Here is a 24,734-nt window from a genome sequence, read left to right on the forward strand (position 1 = left end):
AAGAGGAAACAGTTGAAGGATTTTAAGTCAGAGAATGATGGAATCAGACTCATATCTGTAATTCTATACTCTGCCTGCTTTGTAGAAGTGGATTAGAGTGAGGGTATGCAGGGGCTACCCTCGGGAAGATTCTCACTTTATCCAGGTAAGGTAACAGTTGCCTTTCTAGCTGGCAGTAGAGGTGGAAAGAAGTGAACTGATTGGAGACTTTTATAGGAGGAAGACAGTCAGGACTTTTTGAGTAATAGGAGATAGAGGATGCAGTAGAAGGGCAGGTGACAGGGATGACCATAAGGTTTCGGTGTGAGCTGCTGGGTAGATAGGGAAGCTCAGAGAAGAGGCAACACTGAAAGGAAAGAAAACTTTAGTGTGGATGAGAAGCATCTAAGTGAAGCTCAGCAATAAACAACGGATACACCGTCCAGAACTCAGAGGAGAAACCTGAGCTAGAAAGATAAATTGGGAAGTTACCCACGGTAGGTATTTAAAGCCAGGGGCTGGAGGAAATCACCCATGGAGATTGTAAGTGCCTGTAAGTACCAAGGGATCAGAGGCCCAGGATCAGACTGAGGAAATGCCGACATTTGAGGTGGGGGAGAGTGGGATGGTGGAGCTTCTGAGAACAGCTAGAGGAGTAGAAGGAATGCCTGCCCCAGGAGTGTGGTGGCAGAAGTCAACAGTGTTTCAAGGGAGGGGCTGGAGGATTGCTGCTGACAGTTTATGTTTTCTAAGATGAGAGCTGATTTATTATTCTTCTACTGCATTTGGCAAGAGCAGTTTCTTCGAGGTGGTAGAAGTGGAAACTGGATTGGAGTGCATTGGAGGTGAATGATAAATGGGAGGAGGTCAAATGGAAATGTGAACGTACGACTTCCCAGAAGTTTGGCTCTGAAAGAAGAGAGGGTGATAGGTGCAAGAGAGAAAGTGGGTCAAGAGAAAGCTTTTCAGGTTTTTGTTCTTCCCTTAAATTTTTGAGATGGAAAAGTCTAGATTTTGAACCACTTAGAGTAGTACATGATGAAACCCTGGTCATTTACTTACACTACTCAAATATTTAGGAAACTATCTTAGAGGAGATTGAATGAAGCAACACTTACCAGAGTTGGATACATTTCGTGGAAAGCACTTAGATGCTGGCTCTGGTAGCAGAGATGGGCCGCGATGCAGCACCTGCATAGTTTGACCTGTTCTGAACTCCTGTTTACGAAGGCTGCTCTCCCTTGGCCCCTCTGCGTTCTCTCACTGATATTCTTCCTGTCCCCTGATCCTAGAACGAAATTCAAATTTGAAGATCTAATTGACCTTATTAAACAATTTGTGAATCAGGCAGCACCCCATCGAGCAAGTAGAGAGGTGTTCCCAGGATATGTACAAAAATTGAAGGATTTTATGGAAGGTGGGGGGCAAGAAAGCTATTAGCAAAAGAAAAGGATTGTTCCAGGCAAAGCCACTTTCTGGGGGGAAAGCAAGGTGTCTTTTTTTTTTTTTTAAGGCAGGATGTCTTACACAGATTACCTCATCTTTCTTTGGGGGATGGAGAGGAAGGACCCAAAGCGGCAGACTCATTGGTGTGGATTGAAAAATTGCCTGGCTGACCAGGTTAAGATGACATTTCTGGGGGAGGTTGGACCTACAGTTAGATTACATATTAAGTACTGGTTTGGGAACTCGGTCTAAGTGACAACCATTTGGGGCCTGTGGTTGTGTGTGTGTGTATATGTGTGTGTTTTTTTTTTTTTTAACACCCTCAAATCTGTTCTTCAGTTTCCTTGAAAATTTCTACCTACTCATATAAACTCATGACATCCTGAAAGAGGACTTGGGCTGCCTCCATCTTGACCTCAAACTTTTTAGTTGGGTTCTTCTTTCCAGCTTGTCTCTTGGCTTAGGTGGAAGATCCTGAGGGCAAAGCATCCCCTGATGGGGACCAGAACCACCCCTCAAGCAACAAGGACAGCCCTGGGCCAGCGAGACCCCACCCGTGATTGACCCCAAGAGGATGATCAATTTAACCTTCACTGCCTACCTGCTTGTTACCCACCCAACTTTGCCCCGTATTTTCCTTATAGAAACCAGAGGTATTTTCAGCATTTTGGAGACAGCCTTTGAGACGCGAGTCCACTGCCTTCTCAGTGTTGGCCTCACTGAAATACATTTGTTTCTTATTTCACCACCACTCATTTCTCTGCCTTTGTGTTTTGTCAGTGGCCAGTGGCCGAAGCTGGTCTGTTTGGGATCCCCGGAACCACGTGCTCTTGCTCTTCTTGGACCCCTTGCCCCGCACACCGCTACAACCCCACCACTCTACCCACTAGTCTAGCTTCCACTGTTCCTTTCTGTCTGAGCCTCTTTGGCCTCTGCTCTGTAATTGTGGTTCCCAACCTTTGGGCTGCGGCGCTCCAGAATTCTCTCAGGATGAGAATCCGTGTACATATTAAGTACCATCTGTGGATGAATAAACAATATGTCTTGTAAATATGTGTTAATCTTTTTCAAATATATGTAGCTGCGTTTTAATTAATAAATCCCTTAAAAGCATTATAGATGTTTTGTTGTTGCTTTTTGTGATGGATATTTTCACTCAAAAGAACTACTGTATAGATATCTGCCATATTTTTTGACATTAAAAAAAGACTATTCATGCTTGAAACAGGACATACTGCCCTACGACATAAAGCATTCAGATTTCCACTTCACGTATTTCACTGTTGCTTTACTTTTGCTCTTCCTGTCTCTTTAACTAGTTTGTCAGTTGCTTAAGGGCAGGGGTTATAGTTCTTCCTTTTATCTTTCTGTAGTGGTTGGCCAAGCCACAGCACCTGGGCCAAATCCAGCCCCTTGCCTGTTTTTGTTTTTTGTTGTTGTTGTTTGCGTGTGTGTGTGTGTGTGTGTGTGTGTGTAAATGTCCAGCTCCTTGTTTTTACAGATGACCATTTACCATCAATCTGATGATAGGAAACACTGCGAACCCTAATTAAGTGAGATGTTACCCCTCCCAAGAAAGAATTTCATTCTTCTCATTAGTGGACCCGTATTGCAAAAAGTTGTATTCAGCTTTATATTTTGAATTTTGTCCATTAAAAAAGTATAGAAATATGTTGGAAAACAAATTTGTCATGTAAATAGCTATGTAAACACTCAATTTTGCCTCTTGGCCTATATAGCCTAAAATTACTGTCTGACCCTTTACAGAAAAAGTTTACTGACCCCTGCCTTAGAGTAATCATTCCCAAATTTGTCTGCACATCTGAATTATCAGAGGAGCTTTATGTATGTATGTTTTTCTCTATCCTGGTGATTCTGAGTCAGTACATTGGGATGGAACCTGGGAACCTATATTTTTAATAAGCTATATGGTTGTTTGGGAATCACTGCCTTTTGATGCATTTGTAAGGTTAAACTCCCAAGAGCTAATGAAATGGATATTGGATTAGATGCCAGAGGACAGCTTATTATTTTCTTATTTCAACATTTATGGACTGTGGGACCTTTTCCAAGTAATGACTTGTTCTGCAGGTTTTTACAGAATTTCTAGTTCATTTGTTTATAGATAGCTAATTCTTTTACCTTTTGGGGTTCTAAGAACTGCTCTTAGAATCTAATGAAAGTTATGCCTCTCCCCCCCAACCCTGCCAAAAGTGTACCTGTATTAATTTCCTATGACTGCCATTAGCAGATTAATTCAGAAGCGTGTAAGATAACAGAAGTTTGGGCGCCTGGGTGGCTCAGTTGGTTAAGCGACTGCCTTCGGCTCAGGTCATGATCCTGGAGTCCCGGGATCGAGTCCCACATCAGGCTCCCTGCTCAGCGGGGGGTCTGCTTCTCCCTCTGACCCTCTTCCCTCTCATGCTCTCTGTCTCTCATTCTCTCTCTCAAATAAATAAAATCTTTAAAAAAAAAAAAAAGATAACAAGTTTATTTGTTCACATTTCTGGAGGCCACAAGTTCAAATCAAGGTGTTAGCGGGGTCGCACTCCCTGCAGAGGCACTAGGTGACATTCGTTGCCTCTTCCAGCTTCTGGTAGCTCTAGGCATTCCTGGGCCTGTGGCTGTATCACTCCAGTCTCTGCCTCTGGGGCACATTGCTGCCTCCTCTGTGTCTGTTCTCTGTGTGTCTGTTAACAAAGGACATTTGTCATTGATTTAGGGCCATCTGATAATCTAGGGTAAGCTCCTCTCAAGATCCTTAATTTAATCACATCTTTTACCCTACAGAGTAACATTCACAGGTTCTAGTGACATGGATACCTTGCGGGGGGGGGGGGGGGCGGATATTTTGGGGCTTACGACAGCACCTTTGCACATGCTCACAGTTTTACAGTTTCAAGGAGTTCACAACTCTCTGAAGTCTGTATATGGACTCCATGGACTTCAGGTTTGAACTTGCTCAGTGAGAAGCACCTTTTGCCTACAATGTATTCTAGTTATTAGTCCCTATTCTCTCCTCTATGTCATGTTCTTCCATTCATCACCCTTTTACTACTGGTCTTGAAATGATGTTGTCTTCTTCTCGTGACCTTAGATTCTTCAACTTAGCGTTCGCTTTTTGAGTTAGTTTCTCTGCTTCCTTTAGGAACGTTTTATCTTCTGATAAGATTTAACTGTTAAGAGAAAAGCTTTTCCCAAGCTTTTTAACTGAATTCTGCAGCAAGGAGACTAACTTCTGGGCAAAGCATGTGTAACTGGTAATGCCTCCAGTGAGAAGAGACGCTTACCTGAAGTACATGATGTGCCAGGCCTTCTAGCAAGTCTTTCACGTGGCTTCGTATTAAATACTGAAACCAGCTCTCAGAGGGAGGTCATATCAGTGCCATTAAGTACATGAGAACATGAAGACTGGTGGAAGCTAAGTAACTTGTCCAGTGTGGGTGACAGAGCTCGCAAGGGACAGCGCTGGTCTTTGAAGGAAGGTCTTGTACCCATGGTGTTTTCATTCTACCATGAAAACACAGCACACCTCCCTTTTAGTTGAATGCTTAGTAATCTCAGTAGACAGAGGCTGTCTATGCTGCAGTTTCAGGGGCCAGCAGACCTGGATTTCAGTCGGATTTATAGTGCTTACTTATGGCATTACCTTGTTCAGTATCTTCTCGGATCCTTAGCTTTAAGTAAGACTGACACCCGGCTTGTATGCGTTACGGGGCTGCTGTAGCAACTGAGAGAATATGAATGAAAGCTCTTCAAAATTGGCAAATTTTACTAATATGTCAGATAATTAATTTCTCGGTTGATATATTTTTAATACTTACTTCTTTAGCTATCCTAGATTTCAGAGTTTGGGAATATGGTCAAGCCTCAAACCAGAGGCTGTATTAACTCCAACTCTGAATTTCTTTGCTAAAGACCTCTTGGGCGCCTGGCTGGTGTGAGTGCTTGTATCTGCTTTCTTCTCTTTCATTTTCAGAGGCATCCCCAATTTTGTCTAGCTCAGCTCCACTTAGGATATCTACATATGTGATAACTTACTGAGCAGTTCTCCCTCCTAGGTCAATTTTTAACTCATTGCCTCTTTGCCATGGGTTTGGTGGGTGGCTCTGCAGACTCTTCCCCTTTTCTTTATCCCCCCTCCCAGTTTCTTCACGCCCTCATTCATCCAGAGATAGTCTCTTACCCAAAGCTAATATCCCCTCTCTCTTACTTCATCTCACTAATTACTGTCTCCTTTTATCTTTGCCCTTGTCTTCTAGGATATAAAGATACTACAGACATTCTCATCCTAAAACAATACCCCTCATTTAACAAACAACTACTCTCCTCCATCCCCACAGCCTTTCATTCCTTCCCTCCATCCCGCATACTGCCAGTTCCTTTTCCCTGTGGGCTTTCTGGGGTTTATAAGGTAATATTCAAAATTCTGGTGCTCTAGTAAACTGGTCCAAGCCTGCTGTGCAGTCTTACCTTTTGGTATTCCTTTCTTTATTCTTCCAGTTACAGTGCAGAATGTCCCTTTGTTTGGATTCCATTCCTTCCTGTTTGCTCAGGAGGAACCTTCTTCCAGGGTTAACGTCCTCTTTCTTTAACTTTCATAAAAATGCTCACGTTTCCAGTTACACTTACAAAGTTGGAGGATATGGTAACCTGGTCCATGTTCCCAGATACCAGCAAGAGACTGGAGCTGGACAGGAGTTTCCCTTTTTCAGGGTGGGGCATGCGCTGATTTAACACAATCCCACTGCTTCCTACTCTCAGAGAGGATGCCACTTCCCTCACTTTTGTCACCTGCTTGGTGACAAAAAAGGAATTTTATATTTCCTGGCCTAAATTCTATTATCTGACTTTTAAAAGTATCTCTGTCACCTGACCTCGTATTTACAGATAATAGCCTTATTTTTCATTGTTCCCAGTCCCAACTATCTGTTCCAGAAGGTGTCCACCCAGGCCCTGTTCCCCCATGTCTTTGGTATCTCCTCCCTTAATGTGTTAGCTCACAATGATTTCTTCTTCTCCTACCACCTGTGGTACGTATTTTCATAGATAATGCATTATTCCCCAGTGTGTCTTTTATTCTCAATAAGTGAGCAAACAACTTGCGGGCAGGGATCATGTAACATCAGTTGGAAAGTTTGCTTAAGTTTCAGATGGAAGAAAATGTATCTTTTAAAAAACTAAAATACAGCTCATTGAGATGCTGGTGAGTGAGATGCTGGCACGACGCCAGGCACACGAGAGGTGAAAATGACAAGGAACAGCAGAGTCATGATTCTGGTCTCAAGCTTGCTCCAGGGCATTTATCTGTGGGCTGGGAAGGCAGGCAGCCAGAATTGCCTGTGCTATTTAAAATGTTCTCTGTTTCAGTTTTTTTCGTTTCTCATTTTCCTTACCTTGTGCTTTTTTTTCTTCCTGCCAAGCTCCTATAGTTGACTTCCATGAGTTAATTTCTTTGGGATGGCGTCCCAGTAAACTTTTATGTCCCCCACAGTGTTAGAACCCTGTTTCTCTATGAAGAGAATAAAACTAGTTGAATGAATGAATACAGCAATAAGTGCTTTGGGGGATAGTGAGCAGGAGGTAATGTAAATTAATTATATTTACCATCTGTATGTTTTTCTTTACAACTAATTTGGTCAGGCAAGAAGCAGCCTCAGAGTTCTGTTTCTTGTATTTAATTTAAAATATCTGTGAAGGGAGGAATTTGGGTTCAGATATCTCTAAATTCCTTTCTAATTCCAAACTTCATTAAAATCAAAACCCCTACCATTTTTTTTTTTTAAAGATTTTTTTTTTTTTATTTATTCATTTGACAGAGATAGACACAGCGAGAGAGGGAACACAAGCAGGGGGAGTGGGAGAGGGAGAAGCAGGCTTCCCGCAGAGCGAGGAGCCCGATGCGGAGCTCGATCCCAGGACTCTGAGATCATGACCTGAGCCGAAGGCAGACGCTTAACGACTGAGCCACCCAGGCGCCCCAAAACCCCTACCATTTTTAAAAAAGATTTTACTTATTTATTTGACAGAGATAAAGCGAGAGAAGGAACACAAGCAGGGGGAGTGGGAGAGGGAGAAGCAGGCTCCCCGCTGAGCAGAGAGTCTGATGCAGGGCTTGATCCCAGAACCCTGGGATCATGACCTGAGCCGAAGACAGAGACGCCTAACGACTGAGCCACCCAGGCACCCCAAACCCCTGCCATTTTTAATGGTCAGATTCTAAAGCTATTTAAAGCTCTAGTAGCAAAGCAAAGAAGTACCTACATTGCACACTTATTTCCTGGCAATTTGGTGTAATCTTTAGAAGTTAGAATTTCCCTTCTTCCAGTTACTCATTTCAGGAACCTGAGGCAGATACTACTGATTTCTGTTGCTTAAAATGTCCCAATGGAGGAATCAAATTAAAGTGCCTGTGATTTAAATTCTGATCTCTGAATTTAGTATAGTGTTCTGTAGGTAAATGAAAGAAGCTATGTAAAAGGCTGGGAAAACAAACTGAGCAAATTGAGGACTTTGCAAAGAGTGAAGAAGTACTTTTATTGGAACATACTAGCAAAAGAAACTTAAGATGTAAATCTTAGCTACTTCAGTTCTCAGTGGTTTAAAAAAATAAATTTGGATCAGGCTACTTTGGGGGAGAGGTTGTTGGTGAATGTGAGAAAATGGACATTTAAGAACCAAGTAAGAGTGTAGTACATTAGTAAAATCTTTCATTATTACTTTGTTCTGGGGGGAGGGGAGAACTCCCTGAATTACAAAAGTAATAAGTCAAATGCCAAAAATGTGGAGAAACAGAACAATATAAAGAAAGGAGAAAAACCAGAGCAAAAATCATTTGTAGATCTGCCATGCTGCAATAAGCATTATCCTTGGTAATCACATTTGCCCCCTGCCTCTAGCCCCCTGACAACCCCTGATCTGTTCTCTTTCACTATAATTTTGTCTTTCTGAGAATGTCATATAAATGGAACCTTTTGAGATGGACCTCTTTCTCTCAGCATACTTGTGAAAGTCACCCAAGTTGTTGCATGTATCATTAGAATGTTCTTTTCTTTTGCTGAGTAGTATTCCATTGAATGGATGTACCACAGTTTATAATATCCATTCAGCTGTTAAAGGACATTTGGGTTGTTTCCAGTTTTTAGCAATTATGAATAAAGCCAGTATAAATATTCATGTACAGGTTTCTGTGTTACGTAAGTTCCCCTTTGTCTAGAGTAGGAGAAAACAAACTATGCCCCATGGGCCACATTTTCCTGTTGCCTGTTTTTATATGGCCCTATGAGCTAAGAGTGGCTTTTACATTTGTAAATGTTTGTAAAAACCAACAACAAAAAAAGAATATGCAGCAGAGACATATGTGGCCTGCAAAGCTTAAAGTATTTATTGGCTGGCCCTTTACAGAAAAAGTTTGCTGATCCTTGCTCTAGGTAAATACCCATATTCCTGTGTCATATGGTAAGTGTATTTTTAACTTTATGGGAAACTGCCAAACTGTTTCCAGAATGGCTCTACCTTTCCGGAAGCATTCCCATCAGGAGTATCTCCAAGTTCCAATTTTTTTGCATCCTTGCCAAAACTTGGTATTCTCAGTATTTTTAATTTTAGTCATTCTAATAAGTGTTTACTGGTTGCTCATATGGTTTTAATTTGTATTTCCCTAATCACTAATGACGGTTGAACATCTTTTCATAGTCGTTTGTCATCCTTATATCCTCTTTGGTGAAGTATCCAAGTTTTTTGCCTAGTTTTAATTGGGTGGCTTGTTATCTTACTGCTGAGTTTTTAAAAGTTCTTTTTATATATTCTGGATACAAAGATACAAATCCTTTGTTGGCTATGTGATTGTATATATTTTCCCCCAGTCTTTTTATCCCCTTAACATATCTTTTGCTGAGCAAAAGGTTTAAATTTTGATGAAGTCCAATTTACTGATTTTTTTTCTTTTATGGATTGTGCATTTTATGTCATGTCTAAGAATACTTTGCCTAGCCCCAGGTCATGGATGTTCTCCTGAATTTTCTTCTTAGAAGTTTTGTGGTTCTAAGTTTTACATTTAGCTCTCTGATCCATTTTGAATTTGTCCTATAAAGTATGGGTTGAGATTTCATATTTTTGTAATTTTGTTTGTTGAAAAGACTATTTTGTTTTCCTCCATGAGATTGACTTTGCACCTTTGTCAAAACTCACTTAGCCATATTTGTGTGGTCTATTTTTAGCCCCTCTTTTCTGTCCTGTGGATCTTTGTGTCTGTCTTTCACCAGCACCACACCATTTTGATTACTGTAGCTTTATAGTGAGTTTTAAAATCGAGTAGTGTGATTCCTCCAACTTTATTCTTCTTTTTCAAAGTTATTTTGGCTATTCTAGTTTGTTGGCCTTTCTTTACAAATTTTAGAATCTATTATCTGTATCTGAAAAATTCTTCCTGGAATTTTGATTGGAATTACATTATATTTGTAGATTAATTTGTGGGAGGATTAGCTCTTTACTATGTTGAATCTTTCGGTCCACAAACATGATGCTCATTTCATTTTGGCCTTCTGTGATCTCTTCCATCAATGTTTTAGAGTTTTTAGCATACGGATCCCATCTATGTGTTTTATATTTATAGCTGAGTATTTTTTGAACTATTATAAATAGGATTTAAACATTTTTTTGATTTCCTCTTGTTCATTTCTAGTATAAAAAAAGATTGATATTTTATGTGTTGACTTTATATCCTTCAACTTTATTAAACTCACATTAATAATGAGAGTTTTTTTGTTTTGTTTCAAATTTTTATTTAAATTCTAGTTAGTTAACATATAGTGTCATATTGGTTTCAGGAGTAGAATTTAGTGATTCATCACTTACATATAACACCCAGTGTTCATCATAGCAAGTGCCCTCCTTAATACTCATCACCCATTTAGCCCATCGTCCACCCACCTCCCTCCATCAACCTTTAGTCTGTTCTCAATAGTTAAGAGTCTCTTATGCTTTGCTTTCCTCTTTCTTTTTTTTTCTTCCCATATGTTCATCTGTTTTGTTTCTTAAATTCCACATAGGAGTGAAATCATATGGTATTTGTCTTTCTCTGACTGACTTATTTTACTTAGCATAATACACTCTAGTTCCATCCACGTCATTGGATGCCAGAATTTCACTCTCTTTGATGGCTGAGTAATATTCCATCGTATATGTATATATACACCACATCTTCTTTATCTCTTCATCAGTTGATGGACATTTGGGCTCTTTCCATATTTTGGCTATTGTTGCTAATGCTCTATAAAAATCAGGGTGCATATGCCCCTTCAATAATGAAAGCTTTTTGTAGATTAGTTGGGATAGTCTACATAGATATTCATGCCATTGGAATATGAACAGTTGTAGCTCCCTTTCCAACCTGTATGACTTTTTTTCCCTTGCATTATTGAACTTCTGGAATATTGTGAAATAAGAAAGAGGAAATTTGATATCCTTGCCCTGTTCTGAATCTTATGGGGGAGGCATTAATATATAATTACTACTAAATATTTTGTTAGCTATAGGTTTTGTGTAGAAACACTTTGTTACATTGAAGAAGTTCCTTTCTATTCTTAGTTTACTAAGAGTTTTTTTATTATGAATGGATATTGAAATTTGTTAAATATTTTTGTGCATCAATTAGAATGTCTTAGTCCATTCAGGCTGCTATAACAAAATATCACAAGTTAGGTGGCTTACAAACAACAAAAATTTATTACTTATAGTTCTGGAGAGTGGGAGGTCCAAGATCAAGTTGCCAGCATGGTCACCTTCTAGTGAGGGCTCTCTCCATCTTTCTTGGCCTTCTCACTGTGCCCTCATATGGTGGAATGGGCTGGGGAACTCTGGCGGATCTCTTTTATGAGAACACTAATCCCACTCATGAGGGCCACACCCTCATGACCTAATTACCTCCCAAAGACCCCATTGACTAAGTATCACCTTTGAGGGTTAGGATTTCAACATACGGATTTTAGGGGAACACAACTGTTCAGACCATAGCAATATGATCACATGGTTTTTCTTATTTAGACTGTTAACATGGATTATGTTGATTGATTCGTAATATTGAACCAACCTTGCATTCCTGTGATAACTCTTACTTGGTTGTGGTGTATACTGTTGGAGTCCACTTGCTAATATTTGTTGAGGATTTTAATGGATATTAATCTGTAGTTTTCTTTTGTATTTTTCTGGTTTTGATATCAGAGTAATGCTGGTCTCATAAAATAAAAAATAAACTTGAAAGTATTCTCTTCTGTTTTCTAGAAGAGATTGTTTAAAATTGGTGTTCTCTTTCTAAATGTTTAGTCGAATATGCCAGTGATACCACCTGGGCTGGAAATTTTTGACTATATAATCAATTTCCTTAATAGAGTTATATACTATTCAGGTTATTTATTTAATCTTTGATGAGTTTGTTAGTTTGTGGTTTTCAAGAAATTGGTCCTTTCACTCAAATTGTCAAATTTATGTTTGTAATAAAATTGCTCATAATATACCTTTAATTTTTTTAATCTTTGTGATATGTGTAGTGATGTCCTTTCATTCCTGACATTGATAATTTGGGGTGTTTTTTTGGTTAGTTTTGCTAGAGGTTTATAAATTGTATTGACTTTCTTAAAGAGCTTCTTTTGGTTTCATTGATTTTCTTTGTTTTCTATTTTATCTAAGATTTCATTGGTTTCTGCTCTTTTGAATCTTTGGAACTCTGTTATCCATTTAGAACTTATTTACATCCATCAAAGTTTTTAGATTTCTGTGAGTTTATTCACTGACTCAAAGAACATATTAAAAAGTTATTTGTGCATGTGTTTTTCAGTCAGGTTTATTGTGGTATAATTTGCATACAGTAAAATTTACCCCTTGTAGTTTATAGTCCATGAGTTTTTGACAGACATATGCAGTTACATAACCAGCATCACAATCAAGATATACAGCAGTTCCATTACTTCCATAAATACATTTTTGTGCTTTTAACTTACTTGTTTTGGTAACTTAACATTTGTAAATAGAAACGTTTTTACTCTTTGTTTTAAGAAAGTTACCATAGTTTTTAGATCAGAAACCCCATAGTTCTTTGCTTTGTGTACTTATTTGTCTAGCACTTTCTGTATAAATAGCCAGTACCCAGCTTTAGGGAATTAACTAAGCTATAGGACTTACATGTAATAAAGTATTATAGCATTAAAAATAAGGTAGAAGCATATTTGATGATAACAATTTTATATGATATATTAAATTTCAAATGGTATAACACAATATGTTAAGTATCATCCCTTTTTGGCTTGAAAATTTCTTTATACACATAGAAAAATCATTGGAAGGTTTACTACAAAACTTTTAATGGTGTCTTCTTATCTCTGGATAGTGGAATTTTGGGTGATTTTCTTCTATGGGTTGTTTAGTAGTATTTTAATTCACTAGAATTACATACATTATTTTAATATTCAGAAATTATACATCTTTAAAAAAGTTAACCTTCATCCTATTTTTAAGTAATACCTTAAAAAGTAATCTGTCTAGGTTGTATTTGAATTTTATTATATCAATATTCAGAGATTTTTTAAATTATGAATATATAATTTGTTCATAGCTGAGCCATATACTAAAATTACGTTTACTTTTACTTTCCTACACAGTGTTTTCCCTAGAGTTAGTAAATTTTGTTTTTTGTTTTTTGTTTTGTTTTTCCTTTGCTTACTTTTCTCTGAAATGATCACTAATTCAACCCCAAACTTCTTGTCAGTTTTAGAGTTCTCAAGTCATTCAGATGCCAATCTGTCAATTTCATCTTTCTGGACAGTCTCTCTGGAAAACCCCTAACTTACTCCAATTTGGACTGGTTATCCAGTATGTCTAGTGTGCAGCTCACATCCTGGGACCTCCCTTTCCTGTCATCCTGGGAATTCCCTTTGCCTGTCTCTAGATTTGCATTCCCAGTTTCTTATATCATAGTTTTCTCTTTCTTGGTTTATCCCCTTATTGGCAAGCACATATCCAGCTTCCTGCAAACAAGAGGTTTGTTTTTTGAGATGTTGCACACCTGAAAATATTTTTTCTACTGTCACACCTGATGAATAGTTTGGGTAGAGAATTCCAGGTTGGAAATAGTTCCTTTTCAGGATTTTGAAACCATAACTCTGCCATTTTTTAACTTTCTGTAGCTATTGTCCAAAGCCAATCTGATTCCTTACCTTTGTTTCCTATTTTTTTCTTTCTGAACATTTGTAGCATCTTCTCTTTGGCTGCATTGTTCTGAAACTTTGTGAGTATGTATGCCTTGGTGTGGGTATTTTCATCCACTGTACTGGTTATTGGATGTTCCTTGTCAATCTGGAAATTTACATCCTTAGATGTTAATTATTTCTTTGATTTCTTTTCCTCTGTTCTTTTTTCTGGAACTTCTATTATTTGGATGTTAGACTTTGTGGAATGGCCCTCTCATGTTCAAATCTTTTCTCTCCTGTTTTTCAACTATTTATCTACTTTCCAGAAGATTTCCCCAACTTTATCTCCCAATCTTTCTATTAAGATTTTTATTTTTGCTGGGGTGCCTGGGTGGCTCAGTCGGTTAAGCGGCTGCCTTCGGCTCAGGTCATGATCCCGGGGTCCTGGGATCGAGTCCCGCATCGGTGCTCCCTGCTCAGCAGAGAGCCTGCTTCTCCCTCTCCCTCTGCTTGCTGTTCCCCCGCTTGTGTTCTCTCTCTCTCGCTCTCTGATAAATAAATAAAATATTTAAAAAAAAAAAAGATTTTTATTTTTGCTAACATGGTGATTTCCAACAGTTCCTTTTTCTTCTCTAAATGTTCCTTTTTTTTTTTTTTTAAGCATCTTGTTCTTATCTCATGGTTATATTGCCATCATCATCATCATCTCTTAACTCAGTATATTAATGCTGGTCCCTTTTGAAGTTTTCTTTTTCATGTGTTTGTTTCCTCCAGGTCCTTTATTTTTCTATTTTCTATCTTTCACATTAAGGGCTTTTTTGGGGTATCTGGTAATAACACATGACTATGCTTTTTTAAAAAAAATTTGACAATTTATTTAAACTAAAAAACAAAACAAACAAAAACAGTTCACCCATTCACCCTCCCCACTCCTACAGCCCTCTGGCAACCACCAATCTGTTTTCTGTGTCTATGAGCTTGGCATTTGTTTGCTTGCTTTTTAAAAAGATTGCACATATAAAAAAGATCGTACAGTATTTGTCTTTCTCTGACTTATTTTACTTAGCATAAAACCCTCAAGGTCTATCCATATTGTTGCAAATGGCAAGGCTTCACTCTTTTTTTTATGGCTGAATAATATTCCTCCATGTTTGTGTGTGTGTGTGTGTGTGTGTGTGTGTATGTGTTTGTGTTTTCTTTATCCATTCATTCATTGATGAGCACAGGTTGTTTCCATATCTTGGCTAATGTATAAACTGCTGCAGTGAACATGGAGGTCACATGTCTTTTCCAGTTAGTGTTTTTCTTTTCTTCAGATAAATACCTAGAAGTGGAATAGGGAGCTTTTCCTAAATGTCTGGGCCCTGCTTCTGGGAGTTTGAATAGGATGGGTTAACAGTGGAGGTAGGGGATGGATCGAGTATCTCTATTAGAGTAGCCCTCTCTCCAGCTTCTTTTAGTTAATCTCCCCCTTGCTTAGTTCTTCCTCACCAGCCAGCTTCCCCTCCATTAATCAGTACCTGCTTTCTCATGGCCACCTTTAATTCATATCCTTAGTCCCTTTCTATCTTGCCCCATTTGCTCTGCTAACTTTGGATGGACCTAACTTTGGATGGACCCAGTCTGCCTCCAATATGGGCTATTAATAGCCACAGTTCTTGAGGTATGTGAAATTCTTTCACTTTTTTTGGTGGGGAGGGGTCACTCTTTAATCTTGACTATTCATCTTAGAATACCTGACCTTACATGACACAGTAGAAATATGACTCTTTAATAGTGATTCCAAAAGTGACTTCAACTGCCATGTAATCCAGTTACCCAGGACTTCTGTGTTTCTATCAATTATATAACATTCATTTTCACTTTATATTTGAGTGGCATTAATAATATCCATATTTCATAAATAAGAAAAATGAAGCATTGAATGGTAAAACAGTTTGTGGCATGAACTTTCAGGCATAATTTTTTTTGAACTTAGAAAGGTGAGCTCTTGTGGTCATGTATTAAGCAACCTTCCTTCCCCACTTAATTCTGTTTTGTGAGTCAGTATAATGGCCTTATCGTCACTGTTTTTAAGGAATTTCTGATGGATTCATACTGCTTTTATTTTCTCTTTGAGATGTGAACTGTCTTGATCAATACTAGTCTATAACTTTTGGGGGAGGTTATTGGTGATATGTTAGAGAGATGTGTGTGTGTGTGTGTGTGTGTGTGTGTGTGTGTATGTGTGGTAGGTGATAATCTTTGGCTTTGGTTTTTAACAAGAACTTTAAAAATTCAGTGAGAACCAGAGAAGTTTTCTTCCAGATTTTATTCAGTTGTCCTTCATTCTCTTTGGAAATAGTGGACCTGACCTAGTTCTTTTTTGAGAATTCATTTCATAGAACAGTGTATTAATATATTTGTTCTCCAATCCAGTACAGTGTAAGAACTGGCAGGCATCCAGAGCTTCTGTTCTTTAACATGCAAATAATTCTATTCCTTGGTTGAGATATTGGCTCCATTGTTACACTTAATAGGTTCTGGGAAAGCAAGGTATGAACTGAGGAACATAGCTACTTCATACATAAGATAAATGCTTTTTCTCTACAAGCATTTTTATCCTAATTTTGTTTGTCATATGACTTTTTTTTTTTTAAAGATTTATTTATTTATTTGAGAGAGCAAGAATGAGAGAGAGTACATGAGAGGGGGGAGGGTCAGAGGGAGAAGCAGGCTCCTCGCTGAGCAGGGAGCCTGACGCGGGACTCGACCCCGGGACTCCAGGATCATGACCTGAGCCGAAGGCAGTTGCTTAACCAGCTGAGCCACCCAGGCGCCCCTGTCATATAACTTTCTAACAGTGATTTTTGAAGAATGTAGTGGTATGGTAAAAGTATCATGAAAGAATACCATAAATATTGGAAACTAAATTTATTGAATAAAATTGAGATTTTACAAAATTCAACATGACTTTATTGCTACATCAGGATAATTTTTTAATAAAAATTTGATTGAGCTACCTTCACTTGTTTGATTCAGTATGCCATGTGAGTCTTAGTAAATTGACACTTAGTTTGAAAATAAATTTTGGCTAAGTTACAGCTGAGAGATAAAATATATATTGAATTAACTCTTAGTGATTATACCCTGAAAGGATTATAGAAATGAATACTAAGAGCCATTTATAATACATAACATCAGATGTCTATTAAAATGTTCTAGATGTTTAAAGTACAGTGCCATTCTTTTCCTATATTTGATCAGAAAAAAACTATAATTTCAGGGGGAATAGAATAGGAAAGAGAGAAAAGGGATGGGGAAAGTTGAGGTGGGTGGGGTATAAGAGTTTCAGGGGGCTGCTGTAATATAACAGAGTACCACAAACAGGGTGGCTTCAAACAAGAAAAGTTTATTCTCTCATAGTTCTGGAGGTTTGAAGTCTAAAATCAAGGTATGGGCATGGCCATTCTCTCTCTGAAAGCTCTAGGGGAGGATACTTCTTTGCCTCTTGCTGCTTCTGGTGGTTGTCCTCAGTCCTTGGCTTATAGACCTATCACTCCAGTTCCCACCTCTGTTGTCCCATGGCATTCTCCCTGTGAATCTCTCTGTCCACGTTTCCCTCTTCCTAAAGGACATCCGTGATATTGGGCTTGGATGTAGGGCCCACCCTAATCCAGTAAGACCTCATCTTAAATTGATTATCTCTGCAGAGACCCTGTTTTCAAGAAGGTCCCATTTACAGATTTTGGATGGATGTAAATTTGGTGGCGGGGGGGGACACTATTCAAACCATTTCAGAAGGTTCTAAATTCAATCTAAGAGATTTAAGCCATCACACTGGATTTATCTACCCTGTATAAAGCAAATAGGTAGGATACATTTTATGTAAAAAAAACTTATTTGCAGTTATATTCACTTACCTGCTTTCCCACTGCATAGACTTAGGTATCTAGCATTTTCCATTCATGTGGCAGAAATTGCATTAGAGGAATATTTGGTTATGAAACCTCTGTTTATATAGATGTGGAGCCAGAAGACTTTCCACATTACCTCTTAATAGCTCAATATTTATAGAACCAACCTAGACTTTTGAATGTTTTAACTGCTATTAGAATAATACTTTTGATCTTTTTATTTTATTTTCCTTTTTTCCCTTTTTTAAATTTAAATTCAATTAATTAACATATAATGTATTATTAGTTTCAGAAGTAGAGGTCAGTGATTCATCAATCTTATATAATACCCCGTGCTCATTACATCACGTGCCCTCCTTAATGTCCATCTCCCAGTTACCCTATCCCCCCAGCAATCCTCAGTTTGTTTCCTATGATTAAGAGTCTCTTATCGTTTGTCTCCCTCTCTGATTTCGTTTTGTTTTATTTTTTCCTCTTTTCCCCTATGCTCCTCTCTTTTGTTTCTTAAATTCCACATATGAGTGAGATCATATGATAATTGTCTTTCTCTGATTAACTTATTTCGCTTAGCATAATACCCTCTAGTTCCATCCATGTTGTTGCAAATGGCAAGATTTCATTTTTTTGATGAGTGAGTAATGTATATATACCACATCTTCTTTATCCATTTATCTGTCAGTGGACATCTAGACTCCCTCCATAGTTTGGCTGTTGTGGACATTGCTGCTATAAACATTGGGGTTCAGGTGCCCTTTGGATCACTACATTTATATCTTTGGGGTAAATGCCCAGTAGTGCAATTGCTGGGTCATAGGGTAGCTCTATTTTTAACTTCTTGAGGAACCTCCATACTGTTTTCCAGAGTGGCTACACCAGCTTGCATTCCCACCAACAGTGTAGGAGGGTTCCCCTTTCTCCGCATCCTTGTCAACATCTGTCGTTTCCTGACTTGTTAATTTTAGCCATTCTGACTGGTGTGAGGTGGTATCTCATTGAGGTTTTGATTTGTATTTCCCTGATGCCAAGTGATGTTGAGCACTTTTTCATGTGTCTGTTGGCCATCTCTATGTCTTCTTTGGAGACCTGTCTGCCCATGTCATCTGCCCATTTCTTGATTGGGTTATTTGTTCTTTGGGTGTTGAGTTTGATAAGTTTTTAGATTTTGGATACTAGCCCTTTATCTGATAAGACATTTGCAAATATTTTCTCCCATTCTGTGGATTGTCTTTTGGTTTTGTCAACTGTTTCCTTTGCTGTGTAAAAGCTTTTTATCTTGATGAAGTCACAATAGTTCATTTTTGTCTTTTTTCCCTTGCCTTTGGAGACGTGTCTAGCAAGAAGTTGCTGCGGCCAAGGTCACAGAGGTTGCTGCCTGTGTTCTCCTCTAGGATTTTGATGGATTCCTGTCTCACAGTTAGGTCTTTCATCTATTTTGAGTCTATTTCTGTGTATGGTGTAAGGAAATGGTCCGGTTTCATTCTTCTGCATGTGGCTGTCCAATTTTCCCAGCACCATTTGTTGAAGAGACTGTCTTTTTTCCATTGGACATTCTTTCCTGCTTTGTCAAAGATTAGTTGACCATAGAGTTGAGGGTCCATTTCTGGGCTCTCTATTCTGTTCCATTGATCTATGTGTCTGTTTTTGTGCCAGTACCATACTGTCTTGATGATGACAGCTTTGTAATAGAGCTTGAAGTCTGGATTGTGATGCCACCAGCTTTGGTTTTCCTTTTTAACAGTCCTCTGGCTATTCGGGGTCTTTCTGTTTCCATACAAATTTTAGGATTATTTGTTCCAGCTCTGTGGAAGAAAAAAATTGATGGTATTTTGATAGGGATTGCATTGAATGTATAGATTGCTCTAGGTAGCATAGACATTTAATATTTGTTCTTCCAGTCCATGAGCATGGAATGTTTTTCCATTTCTTTGTGTCTTCCTCAATTTCTTTCATGAGTGTTCTATAGTTTTCTGAGTACAGATCCTTTGCTTCTTTGGTTAGGTTTATTCGTAGGTATCTTATGGTTTTTGGTACAGTTGTAAATGGGATCGACTCCTTAATTTCTCTTTCTTCTGTCTCATTTTTAGTGTATAGAAATGCAACTGATTTTTTCATTTTATATCCACAACACCTAACAGTGCCTGGTGCTGGCTTACTGAATGAGGAATGAATTAATGAAAGAATAGTGTGTGTGTGTGTGTGTGTGTGTGTGTCTTTCTGTCTCTGTTGAAGGATTGTCAACAGAGGCATGATGGGGGAATTTTTATTTAGCAAATATATCCACCTCCATTCTTTTTACTTTATTATATTTTTTGAGAAAGAGACGGTATGCGTGGGGTGGGGGGAGGGGCAGAGGGAGAGGAAGGGAGAGAATCTTTTTTTTAAGATTTTATTTGAGAGAGAGAGCACACGTGAGTGAGTGGAGGGGCATAGGGAGAAGCAGACTCCCTGATGAGCAGGGAAGCCCGATTCGGGGCTCGATCCCAGGACCCCAGGATTATGACCTGAGCTGAAGGTAGCCACTTAATCGACTCAGCCACCCAGGCACCCTGGGAAGGAGGGAATCTTAAGCAGGCTCCACGCCCAGTGCCCAGTGCAAGCCTGAAGTGGGGCTCGATCTCATGAGCCTGAGATCTTGATCTGAGCTGAAATCAAGATCTCATGACCCTGAGATATTGATCTGAGCGGAAATCAAGAGTCGGATGCTTAACCGACTGAGTCACCCAGGTGCCCCTCCCTCCATCATTTTTAAAACCCAACTGGTGGCATCCCTGACACACTATTCTGCATTTTGCTGTTGTTACTTATAGTATATTGTTCCATACTGGTATACAAATGATATGATTACATAATATTCCTTTACATAGATATAATTTAATTAGTCTCCCTTTTTAATTCTTAATTGTGATGAAATATACATAACACAAAACTTATCATCCTAACCATTTTTTTAAAGATTTTTTAAAAATTTGAGAGAGAGCACACATGAACAGGGGAGGGGCAAAGGAAGAGGGAGAGAGAGAATCTCAAGCAGCATGGAGCCCCACAGGGCGGCGGGGCGGGGGGCGCTTGTTCCCACAACCCATGCGATTGTGACCTGAGCTGAAACCAAAGTCAATCACTCAACTGACTGAGCCACCCAGGCATCCCTCATCTTAACCATTTTTAAGTGTACAGTTCAGCATTGTTAAGTATATTCACATTATTGTGTAACCAATCTCCAGAACTTTTTCATCTTGCAAAACTGAAACTCTCTACTAATTGAATAGCACCTTCCCATTTCCTCCTCCTGGAAACCATCATTGTTTTTCAATTTCTATGAATTTGAGCTAGTCTCCCTTTTGAGTTGTTTTCCTCTTTCCTCCTTTTTTTTTTAAAGATTTATTTATTTGTTTTAGAGAGAAAGAGCACGAAAGGGAGGGAGGGACAGAGTGAAAGGGAGACAGGATCTTAAGCAGACTCCAAGCTGGGCCTAGAGCCTGACACAGGGCTTGACCTCAAGACCATGAGATCATGACTGGAGCCAAAACCAAGAGTCGGTCACTTAACCAACTGTGCCACCCAGGCGCCCCTTCCTCTTTGCTCTTACAAATAAGGCTGTGATAACTAGTTTTGCATATGTGTCAGTCTGCACATAAATAAGTATATCTGTAAGTTGAACTCCTAGAAGTAGAATTTCTGGATAAAAAGATTTCTGCATTTCTCAGTTTTGATATATTGCCAGATTGACTTCCCAAATTGTACCAATTCATACTCCCCACAGCAGTGTATGATACAGCAGCTGTTTAAATATGTTTCAGTAGTTAGCTTGTCAGCTGAGCTGAGCTGGGAACTTGGGGAAGGAAAGGCCACTGGAAGGAAAGTTGGTGCTGCTGCCTTTTTCAAGGGGCTGGGCTGGGTTCTCTCCCAGTGTTCTACCTCTATTCCTTAAGGATTATTTGACATCCCTTTAGTGTAGTTTTATGCTGCATTCATTTAAAAAAACTAAAATAAAAATTTTCCCATACAGTATAAGCTATTTGAGTGTTGGTAATAACATTTGAGTGTTGGTAATGATTAGAATACCTCACTTTGCAAAGCGGTCCCACAACTTAAGACTAGGTTTAGCCCAGCTGAAAATTTCCTTAATACAAATTTTAAGGTCTTTAAAATCAATAAATAGATACCTCGCTTAAATGGGTTTTAACAGAAAGAAACAATTAGCAGACCCGTTTTCTCACATGAACTCTTATGAGGAGCTCCACTATGTTGGGGGGACAGTGGAGGGTGGCTGGAGAAGGAGGGAGGCTGGAGGAGGCAGAGCAGGTGAGCTCCACATCTCCCCATGCCTATTCCATCCAGAACTCTTACAGGCAGGCGGGTTGACTTCTTTGCCTTTAGCCATGCATGAGAGGAGTGAATACTAATGTATAATCAGCCTCTCATAATTCATGTCAGACATTTGAGGAACCCTGGAACCTTTGTCTTGTAGAATCCTGATGTTCAAAACTGATGCTCAATTATCTTTTTTCTGTGAAGTAGATTTACTGTAAAATGAGGCATAACTACATGGAGATACCAGTGTTTTCCTTAGAGTGTACATACAGGTTCTGGTACAATGACTTTTCGTCTGGAGGTTCTTAATAAGTGTAACATCTTTATTAGTTTTCTTATTTAAAAGTGAAAATACTTGCATATATTTGAAATGTTTTCACATTTTATTATAAGGTAGAATTTGAGGGGCTCTGGAAACCTTGTCCTAATCATGATCAATATCAATAGTTCAGAATTCATTCCCCTAGACTTTTTTTATTGTATTAAATGACATAAATTTTATTCCTTCTTTAAAAAGGTGGAATCACACTATATATATTGTTTTGTGATTTGCTTTATTTCCTTGATAAGTCCTTTTTGCATTAGTGTATAGAGATACTGTCTGTTCTTTCAGTGGATTTATACTCTTCCATTATAGCATAACTTTCTTATCTACTCCCCTATTGGTGAATATTTAAGTTCCAATAAATATCCTTTATGCATCTATCTTTGCCTATTTGGACAAATGTTTCTGCAGGATAAATTCTAAGAAGTAGAACTTCTCGATCAAAGGATGACCATTTTTACATTTTAATGGATATTTGGGGGCTTTATACAATATTATATCGACAGCCTGATACTTATTGGAAGTTAACTTAGTTTAGACTTTCAGAGTTTTAGTTAAGTGATCTATCATGTACACCAGTTTGTCTAATATAAGGTTTCTATAATGTAAAATCTCTAAAGTGACAGCTTTTTTATTCTTCCAGTGATGGAATGGGGGGACGATATTAAAGCAGTTTCACAAGATGAAGCAGTAATGTTGGTCAATCATCAGGCAACAGGAGATGTATGCACTCTGATGATGTGTCTCCAGGACAAAGGACTGGTAAGCATCCTGAAGGCAGATGTAGACAGCAGGAGGGGGAGGTTAACGAAGAATCTATTCAAGTATCATACTACGGTTTGGAACGTAAACTTTAATATCTCTACTTTTCCTGAAAATTGAGAAAAATTAAAATATATATATACATAATTCTAAGTATAATTCCAGCTCCAGGACAGGAATGTGGAGACTTTCAAAAAAGTAACTGGAAAATAATGTGGATGATATCTCCATAGAGCTATTTAAAAAAGTAATTGAGGCAAAATCAGAGTTAAGATGTTCAGATTGGGGGCTGTCTTGAGGTGAATTGGTGGGTTACTAGTTTGAAAAATACAGACACAAAAAGCAGTATTGTTTAAGGTAGAAGAGTCTAGTTGGTCAGTGAATTAGATGATCTTGGGGCTCTTTAGCCAGAAGAAAAAAAAAAACGTAAATATTTTGGATTTCCTTTATAAAGCAAATTGAAAGGAAAGATATTAGGCCCATTTTATTAAGTGTTACTAGGCTACGTATGAACCGTTGGTTTTACATGGCTTCTATTGGTAACTAAAATACATCTATCAACTGGGTGGGTTTAAAATAAATTCAGTTTTGAATTTATATAATAAATTTATATTATAAATTAACATTAAAGTAATAAGTAATAAATTAGCATTAAAAGAATTATCACCTTAGAACTTAAAGAGGTTGTGTTCATAGAAAACTAAATAGAAAGTGTATAAATTAATGGAGTTAGTATTTATCGTAATAGTAAAGAAACAAACCCATAGATGTTTATTAAGTGCTTCATATTCATGGTCAGTGACTGTAAGGATTGAACACCATCCTGTAAGACACTGTCCTCTCAAAGGAGCTAACAGTCCAGCATTGATGGAAGGAAAGTATAGTGAACAGTACTTAATTGCAAAGTGAAAGGTATTTAGTGGAGGGTGAGCTGCCCATGTATGACAGGTATAGAAAACTTTGTAGAAGGGAAAGGACATAAACTTGGCCTAGTTAGAGTGGTGAAGCAAGGGCCTTCTTCCTTAGTGAAACAGTCTTGGCCAGAACACCAAAGCAAACTAAACCTGGTATGTTTAGTTCCTAGAGATTTTGATTCAGTAGGTCAGGGTGAGGGGTCAGAAAATGAAGTGAGAGTAAAGTAAAATATGCTTGACTATTGTAGAATCTGTTTTTCATGTTTATCTGAAAAGCAGAGGCATAATCTTGCTGGAATGTGGAATAAATTCAATCCTTTCTTATATTCAGAATCTTGAACTGTTAAAAGAGTATCACTGTATAAATGTATTTGCACTTATAATAATATTTATTACTTGTGATGATGTTAAAATTTTGTAAAGCCTAGTTTATTTAGTTTTCATCAAAGAGAATCCCCAATTAACATTTTTATTCTTACTGATATGGTCATTACATTCATAGTGATTTTTCTGAGGGTTTACAGCGTCTTTAATTGGTTTTTGAATTCAAAGAATGATTACAATGGTCAGTATAAATATGCCTAACTTAATCACTCTCACCCAAGTTTGGCATGGATGATAACTGTATTAACTAGAATATTAGGTAATCTGAAATTCACCAATTATGTGGACAAAAGAAAATTTGTCTTATTTGTTTGCTTTTGTAAAAAGATTTCTGTTAGTATGACTTAGGTTCATTTTTCTGTCCAGAGTAATTTTGTTTTTATTTTCAGATGAGTTATACTAAACATTTTTATTATGATCTGATATTAGTGAATAATTTGAAATCTTGAGGAATTTTTTTGTCTTCTTTCATAAAGGAGTAATTGAGAAATATAAAGCTGGAAGCATCATAATCTCTCCCTCCTGCCTAATATGT

At 38.1% G+C, this 24,734-nt stretch overlaps 1 protein-coding gene across 1 annotated transcript in view; it reads left to right on the forward strand.

Moving 5' to 3' along the window:
- LPGAT1 (lysophosphatidylglycerol acyltransferase 1) overlaps window positions 1-24,734 on the forward strand; it is a 76,556-nt gene that overhangs the window by 15,054 nt on the left and 36,768 nt on the right. The window contains exon 3 of the mRNA XM_081823201.1: window positions 22,783-23,020. Coding sequence (XP_081679327.1) covers window positions 22,783-23,020 — 238 coding nt within the window. The remainder of the gene's footprint in view (window positions 1-22,782; window positions 23,021-24,734) is intronic.

This window comes from Leptonychotes weddellii, chromosome 6, assembly GCF_054177405.1.
Source record: "Leptonychotes weddellii isolate Sample4059 chromosome 6, ASM5417740v2, whole genome shotgun sequence".
In the NCBI taxonomy this organism is placed as follows: domain Eukaryota; kingdom Metazoa; phylum Chordata; class Mammalia; order Carnivora; family Phocidae; genus Leptonychotes; species Leptonychotes weddellii.